At 34.6% G+C, this 20,222-nt stretch overlaps 1 protein-coding gene across 4 annotated transcripts in view; it reads left to right on the forward strand.

Annotated features, from left to right (window-relative positions):
- LOC139938513 (septin-5-like) overlaps window positions 1-20,222 on the forward strand; it is a 35,015-nt gene that overhangs the window by 4,295 nt on the left and 10,498 nt on the right. For 3 of the 4 annotated variants that reach the window (XM_071934080.1, XM_071934082.1, XM_071934081.1), the window contains exons 3-6: window positions 5,889-5,982; window positions 6,886-6,972; window positions 7,519-7,642; window positions 8,376-8,510. In XM_071934080.1, the coding sequence (XP_071790181.1) occupies window positions 5,889-5,982; window positions 6,886-6,972; window positions 7,519-7,642; window positions 8,376-8,510 (440 nt within the window). Of the gene's footprint in view, window positions 1-1,925; window positions 2,942-5,888; window positions 5,983-6,885; window positions 6,973-7,518; window positions 7,643-8,375; window positions 8,511-20,222 lie in introns of those variants that run through there. The other variant, XM_071934083.1, reaches the window with a different exon arrangement.

Consider the following 20,222-nt stretch of genomic DNA (forward strand, 5'->3'; position numbering starts at 1 on the left):
GTTTGCGTCCGGAAACCTTCTTGGGCGGGAGATGAAATCGTACCCAGTGTCAGAAACTTGAGCTTCAAAGGGATATTCACACTGTAGTTAGATATAATTTCTCGTGAATCATGAATTAACAATTAACTAACCATTACTGTTATGCATTAGTTTTCGTTTCGAAACCATGTTCTAATAATCGTCACTCACATCACACAAATGCGTAAACTGAAGTTTCGTTTCCTTGATCGATTATGCTTCTTTATCATAACAAGAAATTAATCAAACTTTTGTGCTTGTTTTGAAGCAATTTGTCATAAATAATATAAACCACTCATAACATGAAACTTCACAATCAGTTGTTTTGGGAATGGCTCATATAATACAAGTGTTATTTCGAGTGGGGTCTTTACTGTTAAAAAAACTAAACAACGACCATACAGAGATACTATGTTGATGATTAAGACATGAGCCTTCTTTATTAAATGTTTGATTAAGCGCGAGACGTCTGCGATACTTGATGAGGCTCACCGACAAACAAAACATAACTAAACAAGTTCGAAAGAGGGCGCTGTGCCAAGTATAATTTGTAAACATGTGAGCTTTCATCATCAGAGAAAAAGTAGGCTACCTATTTCTCTCTGCTTATGGGTGTCTCAAACCATCTCAAACACATCTATTGTACCTATTCTGAGGGGAGGCCACTACAACTCAACCGGAAACCTCAGTCAATGCACAGGGAGGGGTATTTTGGTCCAGACAGCGAGGCAGGAAGTTGCAAGAGGAGTAGGGCCGGGTATGAATCACACTGACGCACCGGGGAGCTTCGGAAGGGGGCATTCTCAATAAACCAAGGACCCACAAGAAGAATGCTTCAAATTGGGTTTTCTTAATGTCATAATGTAATGGAATGGACTCCTTTTTAAGGGATCAAAACGCAGTTTAATTGAACTTATCTGGAGACTTGACAAAGTTTGCTGCAGTTTACTCTGATGTATAGTTTTAAATAGAGTGCGCTTTTAACCTAAGAAAATACGCTGTTTTCAAGAGCAAAACATCTATCTACACTAACAGATTTCGAACAAAGTAATACAACATATGGTTGCATTTTGTTCAGTGTATCATGCGTGTGTCTAAGTAATACTAGAGAGAGTTCATAAAGACACGGGACTGTTTCCTGTAGAAACATCAGACCGGAATTTCACTGTACATGTAAATCTGACCCAATAGTCTGTGAGTTCTCTTAAAATCTCCAGGTGATGTGCAAATAAAAAAGGTCAGCAAATTTTTAATTAGTGCCCATCGGGTAAATTCATGATTGTATTGGAGCATTACGAACCAGGCAACCAGGACTCGGTTAACAGCTCTTTGGAAAATCATGTAAGGACTGCTTTCATGGACGGCCTATTAAAATACTAACGTAAGCGCCGGTTGTAAACATAGACTAGTTCTAAGATAATGTTTATAGTCGTTAAATAAAGACGTCAATATAATTTTACTGTTTGTTTCTCCATCCATGGCGAACTGAATCGATCTTTTAAATTTGGATTTATATTTTAAAGAGATTGATTTTCCTTGGCAGGTGTCTACGTTGTAATGATAAAGGTTAACAATAATTGAGTCGCTACCCCATGCAGTGTTTTATATTGCCAGGTTTCCTTGTTTTCCTATTATGAAAATGAAACACAAAACCAAAGAGCTCAATGAATAAATTGTCGAGTGAACATCACCATGAACAATTACACTTCACCCAAGTCGCAACCTTGACATTCCGTGGGAAACCACCGAACCACAATTATTTCGATCGCACCAGTGAATACCTAATGATTAAACACTCGCTGTATGCCGTATTCCACCAAGCGGAAGCCACGTCTAGAAAAACCTACGTGGTTAATGTAGGTGTTTGGGCTATTGCCATATCATGTCACTGATGAAATTATTACCATGTGGTAACGGTGGTATAGAGTGACTGTCACTTTCATGTGTGATCACATCTACTAGAAATTAGGATATCAACTATGTGCGAATGTTAATGAGGGGTTAATAGAGTACGAGAGTCGCGAGCCAGTTGACGTTATTCGAGAGAGGCTTGGTCGTGTGTCCTGCCACAGTTCAGGTTGCTGTCATTCACGCAGTACCTTTTTCACCGGCCGTCAAACAAGGAACAAAGTTGATTTGCGGTGCCGAGATCTATTGAACTTGAAACATGGACACGATCGTTTAATGCGTTGTCGGATTTATCAAGCCGAATAGGAACTACGGAGTCTGACATCATTAGGCCTATGTATTGACGAATGGCTCAGAGCACGCTGGCTTTTCATCGTGTCCCAGTTCTTGTACAATAATTTCTACTGCTGACAGAGTCAAAACAAACTAACCGTGGAGAAACCAAAGAGCTGTATCTGGAAGGATATTTGATACAAACATTAATTGGAACTGAGGAAAAACGAAATTGTAAGATTGGTGAAAGAGAAAGCTGTATTTTCCAGAGCTACACTGAAAGTAAGGTGCACGTGTTTTTTCAAATACACTGTTGCCGTTAAATGAACGCTGTCTGTATGTACATGACCACTCCTTTAATAGTGGTAACAACATTGACGGTCTATACGCAGCAACGTACTCTACAGACAACATCAGTAAGCATCAATAAGGTATCACCCACATGTGTCAGGGAGACCGAAATCTGAACTTGGAATGCTGACAACATCAAAGTTAAGACGGATGTTCAGAATGTGCTATAGGATACGAGGTTGAGTTATCTACCGTCATCATCATCATCATCTTGCGTAGCTAGCTGCTCATCATCTGAACGTTGTTTTCGTCGTGTGTGTGAAGAACAGACTGTGTTTTCTGATCTGGAGAAAGTGATACTAATTCAGGATAGTGTTCGTCTTTTCTTGGCAAGGAGTCTTTGATCGTCTTTTCTTGAAAGATGCCGAAGTCTCAAGTGGGTAGCAATGAGGTTAGCATGCGTGCATATTTTAATTTTTGTTTAATTTCTACCGATTGTTTGTATTGTCTGCGTATTGTTTTGGAATCGTGATGGGTAGATTAATGCAGTGAATCAACAGTGTTCAGTTGAGCAAGACATAACTGCTCACATTGGCTAAAATGAGTTTCCTTGCTGTACACAGTCAACGGAGAGTTCACTGTGAAAACAACTACACATGATGGCTTTGTATTTTGTGCACTCGTGTATGTTTAACATTCGATGTAAACAATCAAATCAATAATAACTGACCTTGAGTACCGGGGATTTACTTTATTATTTAAATCATAAAATATACATGGAGGTAGAATTCTACCTCCATTGACTGACATTGTGCAGAACCATTGTAACACCACGCAGCTATTTTGTACATGAGACAAACTGCATGATTATGAACAAGTATTACGTTGCCCAGATTTAAAACGAAGCATGCTTGAAATGGGAAACCTCATCGAATTTGCATGAGAGGTAGTCTACAAGGATATGGTTTTTATCTAAACTGAAAGCGTGGAACTGAGAGTTTCATGCCCAGCAAGTATTTGTATTGTAATGTTGCACTCAACACACTGTGCACTCATTGAGTATCACTTGAACCACTTAAAACAATGGCTTACCACACTTATGGTTTATTTTGTGTTAAAACAAATACTTCACTCGGCAGATATCATGTCGATAATCGGTTTGCTATCTCGAAAACAAGCTCGTTAAAATTGTAGGCTACTTGTTTGTTACTGCCTATAGCTCTATGGTTACTGGTAGGTCACTAATTACGCAACTGAGTTCATACCATTATGGATTGCGCGATGTGTAATATTGACTAAAGGGAAGTACTCGGGTCAGCCAGTGTAATTTGTGGTCATGTCATGTCCATTTGTTTTTAAATTAACATGCTCTTGCAGTCTTAAAAAAATATAGAAAAATTAATCGAGACAGTTGTCGTTTGTACCCGGAAATACACGGGTTACAGTTTGTGGGTGAGCACAATACAAATACTACTCTTGCATACAAAGCTATAGTCATTGTAGGCAACTTATATATTTCCGTCACACAGATGAATGGGTATTCCCATGACAACTGACTTAATCAGGACAATTGATGTTTTGTTAGAGTAAAATATCAAATCCGTAATAGGGAGTGTTTGCTTTGGAATGTGTGGTTTGTGTATGAATGATTCTTGTTCTTGTGGTAAGCTGTTGTTTCCCCTTCCAAACATGGAGGTGCACCACGAATTGAGTAGGGGCTTCGCTTAAAGGCATGCTGTAGGCATTTGTCACTCATTTTCTGCATTGTTGTTATTATAATTGTTCTGAAGAAAAAAAGTAGGCCTAATTCAACAAAACTGGTGTGAGATTCGGTGTGAGATTAGGTAGAAATGATTTAAGGGAGAGGGCACGCTCTCCTATAGTGTGCGTGCCTAGTGTTTGTATGCTGTTTTTGAAAAAGGAGACATTATGCAAAACATTTGTAAGACTGGACGGGAAAGACATCTTAAGTATGTAGGCCCTAACACTGGCTCTACCATTGTACATTATACACATATACAGACAATGTCAATAATGTACAAATACCATATCACTTTTAATAAATATGTATTAACAAAATATGAATAACAAAATATTGATATCGAATTTAGGATTTGCGGAAAGCTATAAACATAATATTTCAAATTCCTTTCCGCTATATATTGGAATGTGATAGGCTTGCCACAGAATAAAGCAAAACCATAAACCAGCAAAAATCCATTGTAACGATCGAAAGCTAATGGGTATCGATGTATGACAGCGTCAGCCTTTTGGTATAGGAGAACACAAACAAAATACTCAGTTATTGAAAATGTTTTGTATTGAATAACTGTTTACATCCCGAGAATGAACTGTGTTAAAGTTTGAAAGAGCGAAAACACCACTGACAGTTCCTAGTATTTTAATAATCTGCATAATAGTATTTCTTTGTGGTAAACTTGATATCATAGATATGCTTGAACAACGTATATGCATGTATATGTTGTATATGTGTTTACGTTTTCACCGAATTTGTTCTATTTCAAAGACAAACATGCTACGCACGTCTAAAAATAGACAAATCAATGCCCTTTTGTGTCAGATTTGCGTACCCAAATAGTATAGGAACTCATTGTAGTCTGGTAAACGGGTTGAAGGTTAACTCCTTGCAGTACATCTCGTTAATCAATAGTTTGAAGGTTAATGAAGTGTGCGAGTATTTATGACGTTCAGATAATTTCCAGAATTGAGTTTTGAAGTTCAGTGGTTGATGATTTGAGGCTTTCTTAACGAAGTGGTTATACTTTATAGGCTTAAAATAGAATTTTTTTTAAAAATCTTACTTGGCGTAAGATAATTAGTTTGCCAGTGTGTATGAAGCTGTTTGGGTTATATACATGTAAACGGAAGTTATGTGAACGAAAGTATGACAATCTTATAAGGGAAATGGGCTGATGACCAGCACTAGTTTTGTATTGACATATTACGATGTCCAAGAAAAGTTTGTTTGAATTTTAAACACTGAGGCATGGCTGCATGGTTTGCATACACTCTAACAGCTCGGAGTCCCATGTTCCTGAACCATTGAGGGCAAATATGACCAGGTTTGTCAAAACTTAGTCCCTTTTTTGTTTAAAATTTTTAATAAGGCAGATTTCTAGTTATGTCTAACTTTTAAACCCCCAGTTTCAGTACAGCCTTACCAGGATATGGGTCATCAGGTCTCATGGGATCTATAACATTTCTGACACAGTTTCGTCAACATTCACTGAAAACAAACCATTAAAACAATATCAAATAGCAAACACATCTTCCCATTGTGATAAGTAATTAATTAATTAATATTCCGAATCAGATGGCAAATTTCTCATCAGATTTGTAAATGAAAAACTATTCTATTATTTTTTTTATATCTACAGTCCGGCCGGGAGTATGTGGGCTTCGCTACTCTACCCGATCAAGTTCATCGCAAATCGGTCAAGAAAGGGTTTGAATTCACGTTGATGGTTGTAGGTAAGAATGGGTGGACCACTAGGCAGATGCTGGGAAGCATGGGTAAAAGTTGACCACCGCAAATGGAATTTTGACTCACTCTGATGGGAGGTGTGTTTTTTTCATTTGTGAAATTCCTGGTTTTTGATCATAAGGATGATAGGGATCTCAGAGCCTGGAGAAATAATACTGTGGATAGGTTCAATCGGTGAACATGCTTGCAGCTTTCGCTTTTAGAACCAACTGAAATCGTCGGTTCTATTTTGAGCTCGATAAACATCTTTCAAAGCAAGCCTTGGGCAGATGTAACAAGACACAGAAATTCTACCTCAAAAACATTTCAGGATGATTACGAGTGGGTTACGAAAACATTGTGAGACTGTATGACAATAACTTAGGAATTGGCTCATGCTAGTTTGTGTGATTGTCGGCATAGCTGGCTGCTAGCAGGCTGATCTGTATCAGGTTTGCAGAAGATTAAAAAGAAGTTTCGGGAAATAGGAAGTAATTAATGTTTTTTGGGGGAAAGGGTGTAAATATGTTATTGCGTCATGAGGTCAATCAGATAAAGTGTTCTTATTGGGGATGTGGCGCTCCATTTGTGTATAGGCCTATATACTGCAATGATGCTTCATACCAGCAGTTGAAATGGGCATCTTCATTAATCACAAATCACGCCCCCAAAACGAAATTACCAATATCACATCAACAAACAACCCACAACACCCCCAACAAACAAACAAACACTCCAACAAACCAAACAAAAAATAAAGGAAAATGTGAATAAGTGGATTGAAGAGAAATGTGAACCCTGAACGACAATTTCGAAGTTTTGTTGGGGTGTTTTTTTGTTAGTCCCTTCTATTTGTTTGTTTGATGTTTAGTTTTGTAGTTTTTTAACATTATTTATTATCCCATTCACAGGTGAATCAGGCCTTGGGAAGTCTACTTTGGTCAACAGTCTCTTCCTGACAGACTTATACAAAGAAAGACGAGATCTCAGCGCTGATGGTAACTAAACGCAGCTCTAAAGAGAAAATACTAAATCGACAGCAGAAGCAAACAAAGTTGCTCTGCGCTAGAAGAAACAAAACTGTTGTTATTACAATACTTTCACATGCAGTATAAATGCTCACTGTTTATACGAAAAGCAATACACATTCCTAATAAATTATAAACTTGCGCTTTCATACTGGTTTTGTGTACAGTACGGTACAATCGCAAATAAAAACCGTATTTCTAAAATGTCTTTGGCTATGAATGAGCCTTCGGAATCCTTCACAAAATACTCTACAGAATGGCAGAGATGACATTGGTATCATATGGCATCATAAGGATTTTGTTGTTTGGCTCTACAATGTCATACGAAGTTGCATGGATAACTGCACTAAAAGGAGATTTTTATGGATTATTTTAGATAAAATTATTATTTTAGATTTTAGTATCCATGATTTGCATGTATGTATTAAAATTATGTTTGATAATAAGCTCCTCAAATTTGAGGGGGATTACGTCAACCAAAAATGACTTCAATGTTACTATTTCACTCTCACTTAGAGCGTATTGAGCAGACAGTTGACATCAAGAGATGCGCAGTCGACATCGAGGAGCAAGGAGTTCGACTAAGACTCACTGTTGTCGACACGCCAGGATTTGGGGATTCTGTCAACTGCAATACCTCGTAAGTGGTTTTTTACTGTAGATATACGTTTAATAAAGCAGCACCATTTCAGGTATAGGAGATCAGACTATCAGTGACGGCACTCGAGCAAATAATGTTGTCAAATTGTTACGTTGTTGAGGTTAACAAGGGAACAGGAGTAGTAAAAAGGGAGTGCAATCACCAATAAACTGTAATACATGTAAATTAATTGCTGGGAGTTTCATATACAGACTGTTACGTACGACCAACTCATAAGGTTGAACCCCATAAGTCGGTACGCACGGCAGACTAATAAAACAATGGAATTACCAAAACAGTTAAAGAAAGGGAAAACCAGCAACTGACAAAGGCAACGGTTGAAACGTTCTGTGTACAATAACAATTAATTAAGTAATTTATTTACAAAATCAAAGGGTGAAGACAAAATGAAGACTGACCAATAACAAGACACATTGGTTACAGTCCAGAGAAAGGTCAATTAATAGTATACTGTTTCTTAAGATCCATGTAAACAAAAAGGCTGATTGGCATTGTATTTAAAGGCAAGGCTATTTAATCATTCATCCTGTCCTTTCTACATCTGTTTCTATTCTTTGTTGTGGTTTTGGTTTTGGTGTGTAAAACAACGGGACATTGAAGACGTAAAACAGCTTTTGCTGATCGTTTTAATCCTGTTTAAAGTTCATGTAATAAATACATAAAATAAACAAATAAAAAGTGCAAACCTTTAAAATTGAATTTGTCTTTAAAGGTGGACTCCAATAATCGATTACATCGAGGAGCAATTTCATCAGTATTACCAGGATGAAAGTGGATTGAACCGAAAGAACATTATTGACAACAGAGTCCACTGCTGTTTGTACTTCATCTCACCTTATGGACACGGGTAAGCAGTAGCTTTAATGTAGCTGAGATTTAATTGTATTTTAAACTTAAACATAACTGCACACAGTTGGGTCAAACCTGGATCTTTAAAAAGATTTGGGACCATTTTATTTTTCGGCCAATTTTTAAAAATGGGCCTTTTTGAGCCAGGGTTTTTTGTTGAAAACACTGCAAGGGGTTAAACTTGTTCTTTTAAAAGATTTGGGACCATTTTATTTGTCGGCCATTTTTTAAAAATGGGCCTTTTTGAGCCAGGATTTTTTGTTAAAAATACTGCAAGGGGTTAAACTTGTTCTTTTGAAAGATTTGGGACCATTTTATTTTTTCGGCCAATTTTTAAAAATGGGCCTTTTTGAGCCAGGATTTTTTGCTAAAAAAAATGCAAGGGGTTAAACTTGTTCTTTTGAAAGATTTGGGACCATTTTATTTTTCGGAAAATTTTAAAAAATGGGCCTTTTTGAGCCAGGATTTTTGCTAAAAATACTGCAAGGGGTTAAACTTGTTTTTTTTTTAAGATTTGGGACCATTTTATTTTTCGGCCAATTTTAAAACATGGGCCTTTTTTGAGCCAGGATTTTTTGTTAAAAATACTGCAAGGGGTTAAACTTGTTCATTTAAAAGATTTGGGACCATTTTATTTTTCGGCAATTTTTTTAAAATGGGCCTTTTTGAGCCAGGATTTTTTGTTAAAAATACTGCAAGGGGTTAAACTTGTTCTTTTGAAAGATTTGGGACCATTTTATTTTTCGGCCAATTTTTAAAAATGGGCCTTTTTGAGCCAGGATTTTTTGCTAAAAATACTGCAAGGGGTTAAACTTGTTCTTTTAAAAGATTTGGGACCATTTTATTTTTCAGCCAATTTTTAATAATGGGCCTTTTTGAGCCAGGATTTGTTGCTAAAAATACTGCAAGGGGTTAAACTTGTTCTTTTAAAAGATTTGGGACCATTTTATTTGTCGGCCAATTTTTTAAAATGGGCCTTTTTTGGCCAGGATTTTTTGTTAAATATACTGCAAGGGGTTAAACTTGTTCTTTTGAAAGATTTGGGACCATTTTATTTTTCGGCAAATGTTTTAAAATGGGCTTTTTTGAGCCAGGATTTTTTGTTAAAAATACTGCAAGGGGTTAAACTTGTTCTTTTGAAAGATTTGGGACCATTTTATTTTTCGGAAAATTTTAAAAAATGGGCCTTTTTGAGCCAGGATTTTTTGCTAAAAATACTGCTCAATACGCTCTAAGTGAGAGTGAAATAGTAACATTGAAGTCATTTTTGGTTGACGTAATCCCCCTCAAATTTGAGGAGCTTATTATCAAACATAACTTGTTTTTTTAAAGATTTGGGACCATTTTATATTTCGGCCAATTTTAAAACATGGGCCTTTTTTGAGCCAGGATTTTTTGTTAAAAATACTGCAAGGGGTTAAACTTGTTCATTTAAAAGATTTGGGACCATTTTATTTTTCGGCAAATTTTTTAAAATGGGCCTTTTTGAGCCAGGATTTTTTTGTTAAAAATACTGCAAGGGATTAAACGTGTTCTTTTGAAAGATTTGGGTGATTTTATTTTTCGGCCAAATTTTAAAAATGGGCCTTTTTGAGCCAGGATTTTTTGTTAAAAATACTGCAAGGGGTTAAACTTGTTCTTTTGGAAGGTTTGGGACCATTTTATTTTTCGGCCAATTTTTAAAAATGGGCCTTTTTTAGCCAGGATTTTTTGTTAAAAATACTGCAAGGGGTTAAACTTGTTCTTTTGAAAGATTTGGGACAATTTTATTTTTCGGCCAATTTTTAAAAATGGGCCTTTTTTAGCCAGGATTTTTTGTTAAAAATACTGCAAGGGGTTAAACTTGTTCTTTTGAAAGATTTGGGACCATTTTATTTTTCGGCAAATGTTTTAAAATGGGCTTTTTTGAGCCAGGATTTTTTGTTAAAAATACTGCAAGGGGTTAAACTTGTTCTTTTGAAAGATTTGGGACCATTTTATTTTTCGGAAAATTTTAAAAAATGGGCCTTTTTGAGCCAGGATTTTTTGCTAAAAATACTGCTCAATACGCTCTAAGTGAGAGTGAAATAGTAACATTGAAGTCATTTTTGGTTGACGTAATCCCCCTCAAATTTGAGGAGCTTATTATCAAACATAACTTGTTTTTTTAAAGATTTGGGACCATTTTATTTTTCGGCCAATTTTAAAACATGGGCCTTTTTTGAGCCAGGATTTTTTGTTAAAAATACTGCAAGGGGTTAAACTTGTTCATTTAAAAGATTTGGGACCATTTTATTTTTCGGCAAATTTTTTAAAATGGGCCTTTTTGAGCCAGGATTTTTTTGTTAAAAATACTGCAAGGGATTAAACGTGTTCTTTTGAAAGATTTGGGTGATTTTATTTTTCGGCCAAATTTTAAAAATGGGCCTTTTTGAGCCAGAAATTTTTGTTAAAAATACTGCAAGGGGTTAAACTTGTTCTTTTGGAAGGTTTGGGACCATTTTTTTTCCGGCCAATTTTTAAAAATGGGCGTTTTTGAGCCAGGATTTGTTGCTAAAAATACTGCAAGGGGTTAAACTTGTTCTTTTAAAAGATTTGGGACCATTTTATTTTTCGGACAATTTTTAAAAATGGGCCTTTTTTAGCCAGGATTTTTTGTAAAAAATACTGCAAGGGGTTTAACTTGTTTTTTTGAAAGATTTGGGACCATTTTATTTTTCGGCCATTTTTTAAAAATGGGCCTTTTTGAGCCAGGATTTTTTTGTTAAAAATACTGCAAGGGGTTAAACGTGTTCTTTTGAAAGATTTGGGTCATTTTATTTTTCGGCCAAATTTTAAAAATGGGCCTTTTTGAGCCAGGATTTTTTGTTAAAAATACTGCAAGGGGTTAAACTTGTTCTTTTGGAAGGTTTGGGACCATTTTATTTTTCGGCCAATTTTAAAAAAATGGGCCTTTTTTAGCCAGGATTTTTTGTTAAAAATACTGCAAGGGGTTAAACTTGTTCTTTTAAAAGATTTGGGACAATTTTATTTTTCGGCCAATTTTTAAAAATGGGCCTTTTTTAGCCAGGATTTTTTGTTAAAAATACTGCAAGGGGTTAAACTTGTTCTTTTAAAAGATTGGGGACAATTTTATTTTTCGGCCAATTTTTAAAAATGGGCCTTTTTGTTAAAAATACTGCAAGGGGTTAATAAACTTGTTCTTTTGAAAGATTTGGGACCATTTTATTTCTCGGCCAATTTTTAAAAATGGGCCTTTTTGAGCCAGGATAATTTGCTAAAAATACTGCAAGGGGTTAAACTTGTTCTTTTAAAAGATTTGGGACCCTTTTGTTTTTCGGCCAGTTTTTTAAAATGGGCCTTTTTGAGCCAGTATTTTTTGTTAAGAATACTGCAAGGGGTTAAACTTGTTCATTTAAAAGTTTTTGGACCCTTTTATTTTTCGGCCAATTTTTAAAAATGGGCCTGTTTGGGCCAGGATTTTTTGTTAAAAATACTGCAAGGGGTTAAACTTGTTCTTTTGGAAGGTTTGGGACCATTTTATTTTCGGCCAATTTTTAAAAATGGGCCTGTTTGGGCCAGGATTTTTTGCTAAAAATACTGCAAGGGGTTAAACTTGTTTTTTTGAAAGATTTGGGACCATTTTATTTTTCGGCCAATTTTTAAAAATGGGCCTTTTTGAGCCAGGATTTTTTGCTAAAAATACTGCAAGGGGTTAAACTTGTTTTTTAAAAAGATTTGGGACCATTTTATTTTTCGGCCAATTTTTAAAAATGGGCCTTTTTTGGCCAGGATTATTTGTTAAAAATACTGCAAGGGGTTAAACTTATTCTTTTGGAAGGTTTTGGACCATTTTATTTTTCGGCCATTTTTTAAAAATGGGCCTTTTTGAGCCAGTATTTTTTGTTAAAAATACTGCAAGGGGTTAAACTTGTTCATTTAAAAGTTTTTGGACCCTTTTATTTTTCGGCCAATTTTTAAAAATGGGCCTTTTTGAGCCAGGATTTTTTGTTAAAAATACTGCAAGGGGTTAAACTTGTTCTTTTAAAAGATTTGGGACCATTTTATATTTCGGCCAATTTTTAAAAATGGGCCTGTTTGGGCCAGGATTTTTTGTTAAAAATACTGCAAGGGGTTAAACTTGTTCTTTTGGAAGGTTTGGGACCATTTTATTTTTCGGCCAATTTTTAAAAATGGGCCTGTTTGGGCCAGGATTTTTTGCTAAAAATACTGCCAGGGGGTTAAACTTGTTCTTTTGAAAGATTTGGGACCTTTTTATTTTTCGGCCAATTTTTAAAAATGGGCCTTTTTGAGCCAAGATTTTTTGTTAAAAATACTGCAAGGGGTTAAACTTGTTCTTTTGAAAGATTTGAGACCATTTTATTTTTCGGCCAATTTTTAAAAATGGGCCTTTTTGAGCAAGGATTTTTTGCTAAAAATTCTGCAAGGGGTTAAACTTGTTCTTTTAAAAGATTTGGGACCATTTTTTTTTTCGGACAATTTTTAAAAATGGGCCTTTTTTAGCCAGGATTTTTTGTAAAAAATACTGCAAGGGGTTAAACTTGTTTTTTTGAAAGATTTGGGACTATTTTATTTTTCGGCCAATTTTTAAAAATGGGCCTTTTTGAGCCAGGATTTTTTGCTAAAAATACTGCAAGGGGTTAAACTTGTTTTTTTTAAAAAGATTTGGGACCATTTTATTATTCGGCCAATTTTTAAAAAGGGGCCTTTTTGAGCCAGGATTTGTTGCTAAAAATACTGCAAGGGGTTAAACTTGTTCTTTTGAAAGATTTGGGACCATTTTATTATTCGGCCAATTTTTAAAAATGGGCCTGTTTGGGCCAGATTTTTTGTTAAAAATACTGCAAGGGGTTAAACTTGTTCTTTTAAAAGATTTGGGACCATTTTATTTTTCGGCCAATTTTAAAAAATGGGCCTTTTTGAGCCAGTATTTTTTGTTAAAAATACTGCAAGGGGTTAAACTTGTTCATTTAAAAGTTTTTGGACCCTTTTATTTTTCGGCCAATTTTTAAAAATGGGCCTTTTTGAGCCAGGATTTTTTGTTAAAAATACTGCAAGGGGTTAAACTTGTTCTTTTAAAAGATTTGGGACCATTTTATATTTCGGCCAATTTTTAAAAATGGGCCTGTTTGGGCCAGGATTTTTTGTTAAAAATACTGCAAGGGGTTAAACTTGTTCTTTTGGAAGGTTTGGGACCATTTTATTTTTCGGCCAATTTTTAAAAATGGGCCTGTTTGGGCCAGGATTTTTTGCTAAAAATACTGCCAGGGGGTTAAACTTGTTCTTTTGAAAGATTTGGGACCTTTTTATTTTTCGGCCAATTTTTAAAAATGGGCCTTTTTGAGCCAAGATTTTTTGTTAAAAATACTGCAAGGGGTTAAACTTGTTCTTTTTTAAAGATTTGAGACCATTTTATTTTTCGGCCAATTTTTAAAAATGGGCCTTTTTGAGCAAGGATTTTTTGCTAAAAATTCTGCAAGGGGTTAAACTTGTTCTTTTAAAAGATTTGGGACCATTTTTTTTTTCGGACAATTTTTAAAAATGGGCCTTTTTTAGCCAGGATTTTTTGTAAAAAATAGTGCAAGGGGTTAAACTTGTTTTTTTGAAAGATTTGGGACTATTTTATTTTTCGGCCAATTTTTAAAAATGGGCCTTTTTGAGCCAGGATTTTTTGCTAAAAATACTGCAAGGGGTTAAACTTGTTTTTTTTAAAAAGATTTGGGACCATTTTATTATTCGGCCAATTTTTAAAAAGGGGCCTTTTTGAGCCAGGATTTGTTGCTAAAAATACTGCAAGGGGTTAAACTTGTTCTTTTAAAAGATTTGGGACCATTTTATTTTTCGGCCAATTTTTAAAAATGGGCCTTTTTGAGCCAGGATTTTTTGTTAAAAATACTGCAAGGGGGTAAACTTGTTCTTTTGGAAGGTTTGGGACCATTTTATTTTTCGGCCAATTTTTAAAAATGGGCCTTTTTGAGCAAGGATTTTTTGCTAAAAATTCTGCAAGGGGTTAAACTTGTTCTTTTAAAAGATTTGGGACCATTTTTTTTTTCGGACAATTTTTAAAAATGGGCCTTTTTTAGCCAGGATTTTTTGTAAAAAATACTGCAAGGGGTTAAACTTGTTTTTTGGAAAGATTTGGGACTATTTTATTTTTCGGCCAATTTTTAAAAATGGGCCTTTTTGAGCCAGGATTTTTTGCTAAAAATACTGCAAGGGGTTAAACTTGTTTTTTAAAAAGATTTGGGACCATTTTATTATTCGGCCAATTTTTAAAAAGGGGCCTTTTTGAGCCAGGATTTGTTGCTAAAAATACTGCAAGGGGTTAAACTTGTTCTTTTGAAAGATTTGGGACCATTTTATTATTCGGCCAATTTTTAAAAATGGGCCTGTTTGGGCCAGATTTTTTGTTAAAAATACTGCAAGGGGTTAAACTTGTTCTTTAGGAAGGTTTGGGACCATTTTATTTTTCGGCCAATTTTTAAAAATGGGCCTGTTTGGGCCAGGATTTTTTGTTAAAAATACTGCAAGGGGTTAAACTTGTTCTTTTGGAAGGTTTGAGACCATTTTTTTTTTCGGCCAATTTTTAAAAATGGTCGTTTTTGGGCCAGGATTTTTTGCTAAAAATTCTGCAAGGGGTTAAACTTGTTCTTTTGAAAGATTTGGGACCATTTTATTTTTCGGCCAATTTTAAAAAATGGGCCTTTTTGAGCCAGGATTTTTTGCTAAAAATACTGCAAGGGGTTAAACTTGTTCTTTTAAAAGATTTGGGACCATTTGATTTTTCGGCCAATTTTTAAAAATGGGCCTTTTTGAGCCAGGATTTTTTGTTAAAAATACTGCAAGGGGTTAAACTTGTTCTTTTGGAAGGTTTGAGACCATTTTTTTTTCGGCCAATTTTTAAAAATGGTCGTTTTTGGGCCAGGATTTTTTGCTAAAAATTCTGCAAGGGGTTAAACTTGTTCTTTTGAAAGATTTGGGACCATTTTATTTTTCGGCCAATTTTAAAAAATGGGCCTTTTTGAGCCAGGATTTTTTGCTAAAAATACTGCAAGGGGTTAAACTTGTTCATTTAAAAGATTTGGGACCATTTTATTTTTCGGCCAATTTTTAAAAATGGGCCTTTTTGAGCCAGGATTTTTTGCTAAAAATACTGCAAGGGGTTAAACTTGTTCTTTTAAAAGATTTGGGACCATTTTATTTTTCGGCCAATTTTAAAAAATGGGCCTTTTTGAGCCAGGATTTTTTGCTAAAAATACTGCAAGGGGTTAAACTTGTTCATTTAAAAGATTTGGGACCATTTTATTTTTCGGCCAATTTTTTAAAATGGGCCTTTTTGAGCCAGGATTTTTTGTTAAAAATACTGCAAGGGGTTAAACTTGTTCTTTTGGAAGGTTTGGGACCATTTTATTTTTCGGCCAATTTTTAAAAATGGGCCTGTTTGGGCCAGGATTTTTTGTTAAAAATACTGCAAGGGGTTAAACTTGTTCTTTTGGAAGGTTTGAGACCATTTTATTTTTCGGCCAATTTTTAAAAATGGTCGTTTTTGGGCCAGGTTTTTTTGCTAAAAATTCTGCAAGGGGTTAAACTTGTTTTTTGAAAGATTTGGGACCATTTTATTTTTCGGCCAATTTTTAAAAATGGGCCTTTTTGAGCCAGGATTCTTTTTAAAAAATACTGCAAGGGGTTAAACTTGTTCTTTTGAAAGATTTGGGACCATTTTGTTTTTCGGCCAATTTTTAAAAATGGGCCTTTTTGAGCCAATATTTTTTGTTAAAAATACTGCAAGGGGTTAAACTTGTTCTTTTGAAAGATTTGGGACCATTTGATTTTTCGGCCAATTTTTTAAAAATGGGCCTTTTTGAGCCAGGATTTTTTGTTAAAACTACTGCAAGGGGTTAAACTTGTTCTTTTGAAAGATTTGAGACCATTTTATTTTTCGGCCAATTTTTAAAAATGGGCCTTTTTGAGCCAAGATTTTTTGTTAAAAATACTGCAAGGGGTTAAACTTGTTCTTTTGAAAGATTTGGGACCATTTGATTTTTCGGCCAATTTTTTAAAAATGGGCCTTTTTGAGCCAGGATTTTTTGTTAAAACTACTGCAAGGGGTTAAACTTGTTCTTTTGAAAGATTTGAGACCATTTTATTTTTCGGCCAATTTTTAAAAATGGGCCTTTTTGAGCCAAGATTTTTTGTTAAAAATACTGCAAGGGGTTAAACTTGTTCTTTTGAAAGATTTGAGACCATTTTATTTTTCGGCCAATTTTTAAAAATGGGCCTTTTTGAGCCAGGATTTTTTGCTAAAAATTCTGCAAGGGGTTAAACTTGTTCTTTTAAAAGATTTGGGACCATTTTATTTTTCGGCCAATTTTTAAAAATGGGCCTTTTTTAGCCAGGATTTTTTGTTAAAAATACTGCAAGGGGTTAAACTTGTTCTTTTAAAAGATTTGGGACAATTTTATTTTTCGGCCAGTTTTTAAAAATGGGCCTTTTTGTTAAAAATACTGCAAGGGGTTAAACTTGTTCTTTTGAAAGATTTGGGACCATTTTATTTGTCGGCCAATTTTTAAAAATGGGCCTTTTTGAGCCAGGATATTTTGCTAAAAATACTGCAAGGGGTTAAACTTGTTCTTTTAAAAGATTTGGGACCCTTTTATTTTTCGGCCAGTTTTTAAAAATGGGCCTTTTTGAGCCAGTATTTTTTGTTAAAAATACTGCAAGGGGTTAAACTTGTTCATTTAAAAGTTTTTGGACCATTTTATTTTTCGGCCAATTTTTAAAAATGGGCCTTTTTGAGCCAGGATTTTTTGTTAAAAATACTGCAAGGGGTTAAACTTGTTATTTTAAAAGATTTGGGACCATTTTATTTTTCGGCCAATTTTTAAAAATGGGCCTGTTTGGGCCAGGATTTTTTGTTAAAAATACTGCAAGGGGTTAAACTTGTTCTTTTGGAAGGTTTGGGACCATTTTATTTTTCGGCAAATTTTTAAAAATGGGCCTGTTTGGGCCAGGATTTTTTGCTAAAAATACTGCAAGGGGTTAAACTTGTTCTTTTGAAAGATTTGGGACCTTTTTATTTTTCGGCCAATTTTTAAAAATGGGCCTTTTTTAGCCAGGATTTTTTGTTAAAAATACTGTTTTTTTTGAAAGATTTGGGACCATTTTATTTTTCGGCCAATTTTTAAAAATGGGCCTTTTTTAGCCAGGATTTTTTGTTAAAAATACTGCAAGGGGTTAAACTTGTTCTTTTAAAAGATTTGGGACAATTTTATTTTTCGGCCAGTTTTTAAAAATGGGCCTTTTTGTTAAAAATACTGCAAGGGGTTAAACTTGTTCTTTTGAAAGATTTGGGACCATTTTATTTGTCGGCCAATTTTTAAAAATGGGCCTTTTTGAGCCAGGATATTTTGCTAAAAATACTGCAAGGGGTTAAACTTGTTCTTTAGGAAGGTTTGGGACCATTTTATTTGTCGGCCAATTTTTAAAAATGGGCCTTTTTGAGCCAATAGTTTTTGTTAAAAATACTGCAAGGGGTTAAACTTGTTCTTTAGGAAGGTTTGGGACCATTTTATTTTTCGGCCAATTTTTAAAAATGGGCCTGTTTGGGCCAGGATTTTTTGTTAAAAATACTGCAAGGGGTTAAACTTGTTCTTTTGGAAGGTTTGAGACCATTTTTTTTTTCGGCCAATTTTTAAAAATGGTCGTTTTTGGGCCAGGATTTTTTGCTAAAAATTCTGCAAGGGGTTAAACTTGTTCTTTTGAAAGATTTGGGACCATTTTATTTTTCGGCCAATTTTAAAAAATGGGCCTTTTTGAGCCAGGATTTTTTGCTAAAAATTCTGCAAGGGGTTAAACTTGTTCTTTTAAAAGATTTGGGACCATTTTTTTTTTCGGACAATTTTTAAAAATGGGCCTTTTTTAGCCAGGATTTTTTGTAAAAAATAGTGCAAGGGGTTAAACTTGTTTTTTTGAAAGATTTGGAACTATTTTATTTTTCGGCCAATTTTTAAAAATGGGCCTTTTTGAGCCAGGATTTTTTGCTAAAAATACTGCAAGGGGTTAAACTTGTTTTTTTTAAAAAGATTTGGGACCATTTTATTATTCGGCCAATTTTTAAAAAGGGGCCTTTTTGAGCCAGGATTTGTTGCTAAAAATACTGCAAGGGGTTAAACTTGTTCTTTTAAAAGATTTGGGACCATTTTATTTTTCGGCCAATTTTTAAAAATGGGCCTTTTTGAGCCAGGATTTTTTGTTAAAAATACTGCAAGGGGGTAAACTTGTTCTTTTGGAAGGTTTGGGACCATTTTATTTTTCGGCCAATTTTTAAAAATGGGCCTTTTTGAGCAAGGATTTTTTGCTAAAAATTCTGCAAGGGGTTAAACTTGTTCTTTTAAAAGATTTGGGACCATTTTTTTTTTCGGACAATTTTTAAAAATGGGCCTTTTTTAGCCAGGATTTTTTGTAAAAAATACTGCAAGGGGTTAAACTTGTTTTTTGGAAAGATTTGGGACTATTTTATTTTTCGGCCAATTTTTAAAAATGGGCCTTTTTGAGCCAGGATTTTTTGCTAAAAATACTGCAAGGGGTTAAACTTGTTTTTTAAAAAGATTTGGGACCATTTTATTATTCGGCCAATTTTTAAAAAGGGGCCTTTTTGAGCCAGGATTTGTTGCTAAAAATACTGCAAGGGGTTAAACTTGTTCTTTTGAAAGATTTGGGACCATTTTATTATTCGGCCAATTTTTAAAAATGGGCCTGTTTGGGCCAGATTTTTTGTTAAAAATACTGCAAGGGGTTAAACTTGTTCTTTAGGAAGGTTTGGGACCATTTTATTTTTCGGCCAATTTTTAAAAATGGGCCTGTTTGGGCCAGGATTTTTTGTTAAAAATACTGCAAGGGGTTAAACTTGTTCTTTTGGAAGGTTTGAGACCATTTTTTTTTTCGGCCAATTTTTAAAAATGGTCGTTTTTGGGCCAGGATTTTTTGCTAAAAATTCTGCAAGGGGTTAAACTTGTTCTTTTGAAAGATTTGGGACCATTTTATTTTTCGGCCAATTTTAAAAAATGGGCCTTTTTGAGCCAGGATTTTTTGCTAAAAATACTGCAAGGGGTTAAACTTGTTCTTTTAAAAGATTTGGGACCATTTGATTTTTCGGCCAATTTTTAAAAATGGGCCTTTTTGAGCCAGGATTTTTTGTTAAAAATACTGCAAGGGGTTAAACTTGTTCTTTTGGAAGGTTTGAGACCATTTTTTTTTCGGCCAATTTTTAAAAATGGTCGTTTTTGGGCCAGGATTTTTTGCTAAAAATTCTGCAAGGGGTTAAACTTGTTCTTTTGAAAGATTTGGGACCATTTTATTTTTCGGCCAATTTTAAAAAATGGGCCTTTTTGAGCCAGGATTTTTTGCTAAAAATACTGCAAGGGGTTAAACTTGTTCATTTAAAAGATTTGGGACCATTTTATTTTTCGGCCAATTTTTAAAAATGGGCCTTTTTGAGCCAGGATTTTTTGCTAAAAATACTGCAAGGGGTTAAACTTGTTCTTTTAAAAGATTTGGAACATTTTATTTTTCGGCCAATTTTAAAAAATGGGCCTTTTTGAGCCAGGATTTTTTGCTAAAAATACTGCAAGGGGTTAAACTTGTTCATTTAAAAGATTTGGGACCATTTTATTTTTCGGCCAATTTTTTAAAATGGGCCTTTTTGAGCCAG

The sequence above is a fragment of the Asterias amurensis genome, chromosome 6 (genome assembly GCF_032118995.1).
Source record: "Asterias amurensis chromosome 6, ASM3211899v1".
Lineage (NCBI taxonomy): Eukaryota > Metazoa > Echinodermata > Asteroidea > Forcipulatida > Asteriidae > Asterias > Asterias amurensis.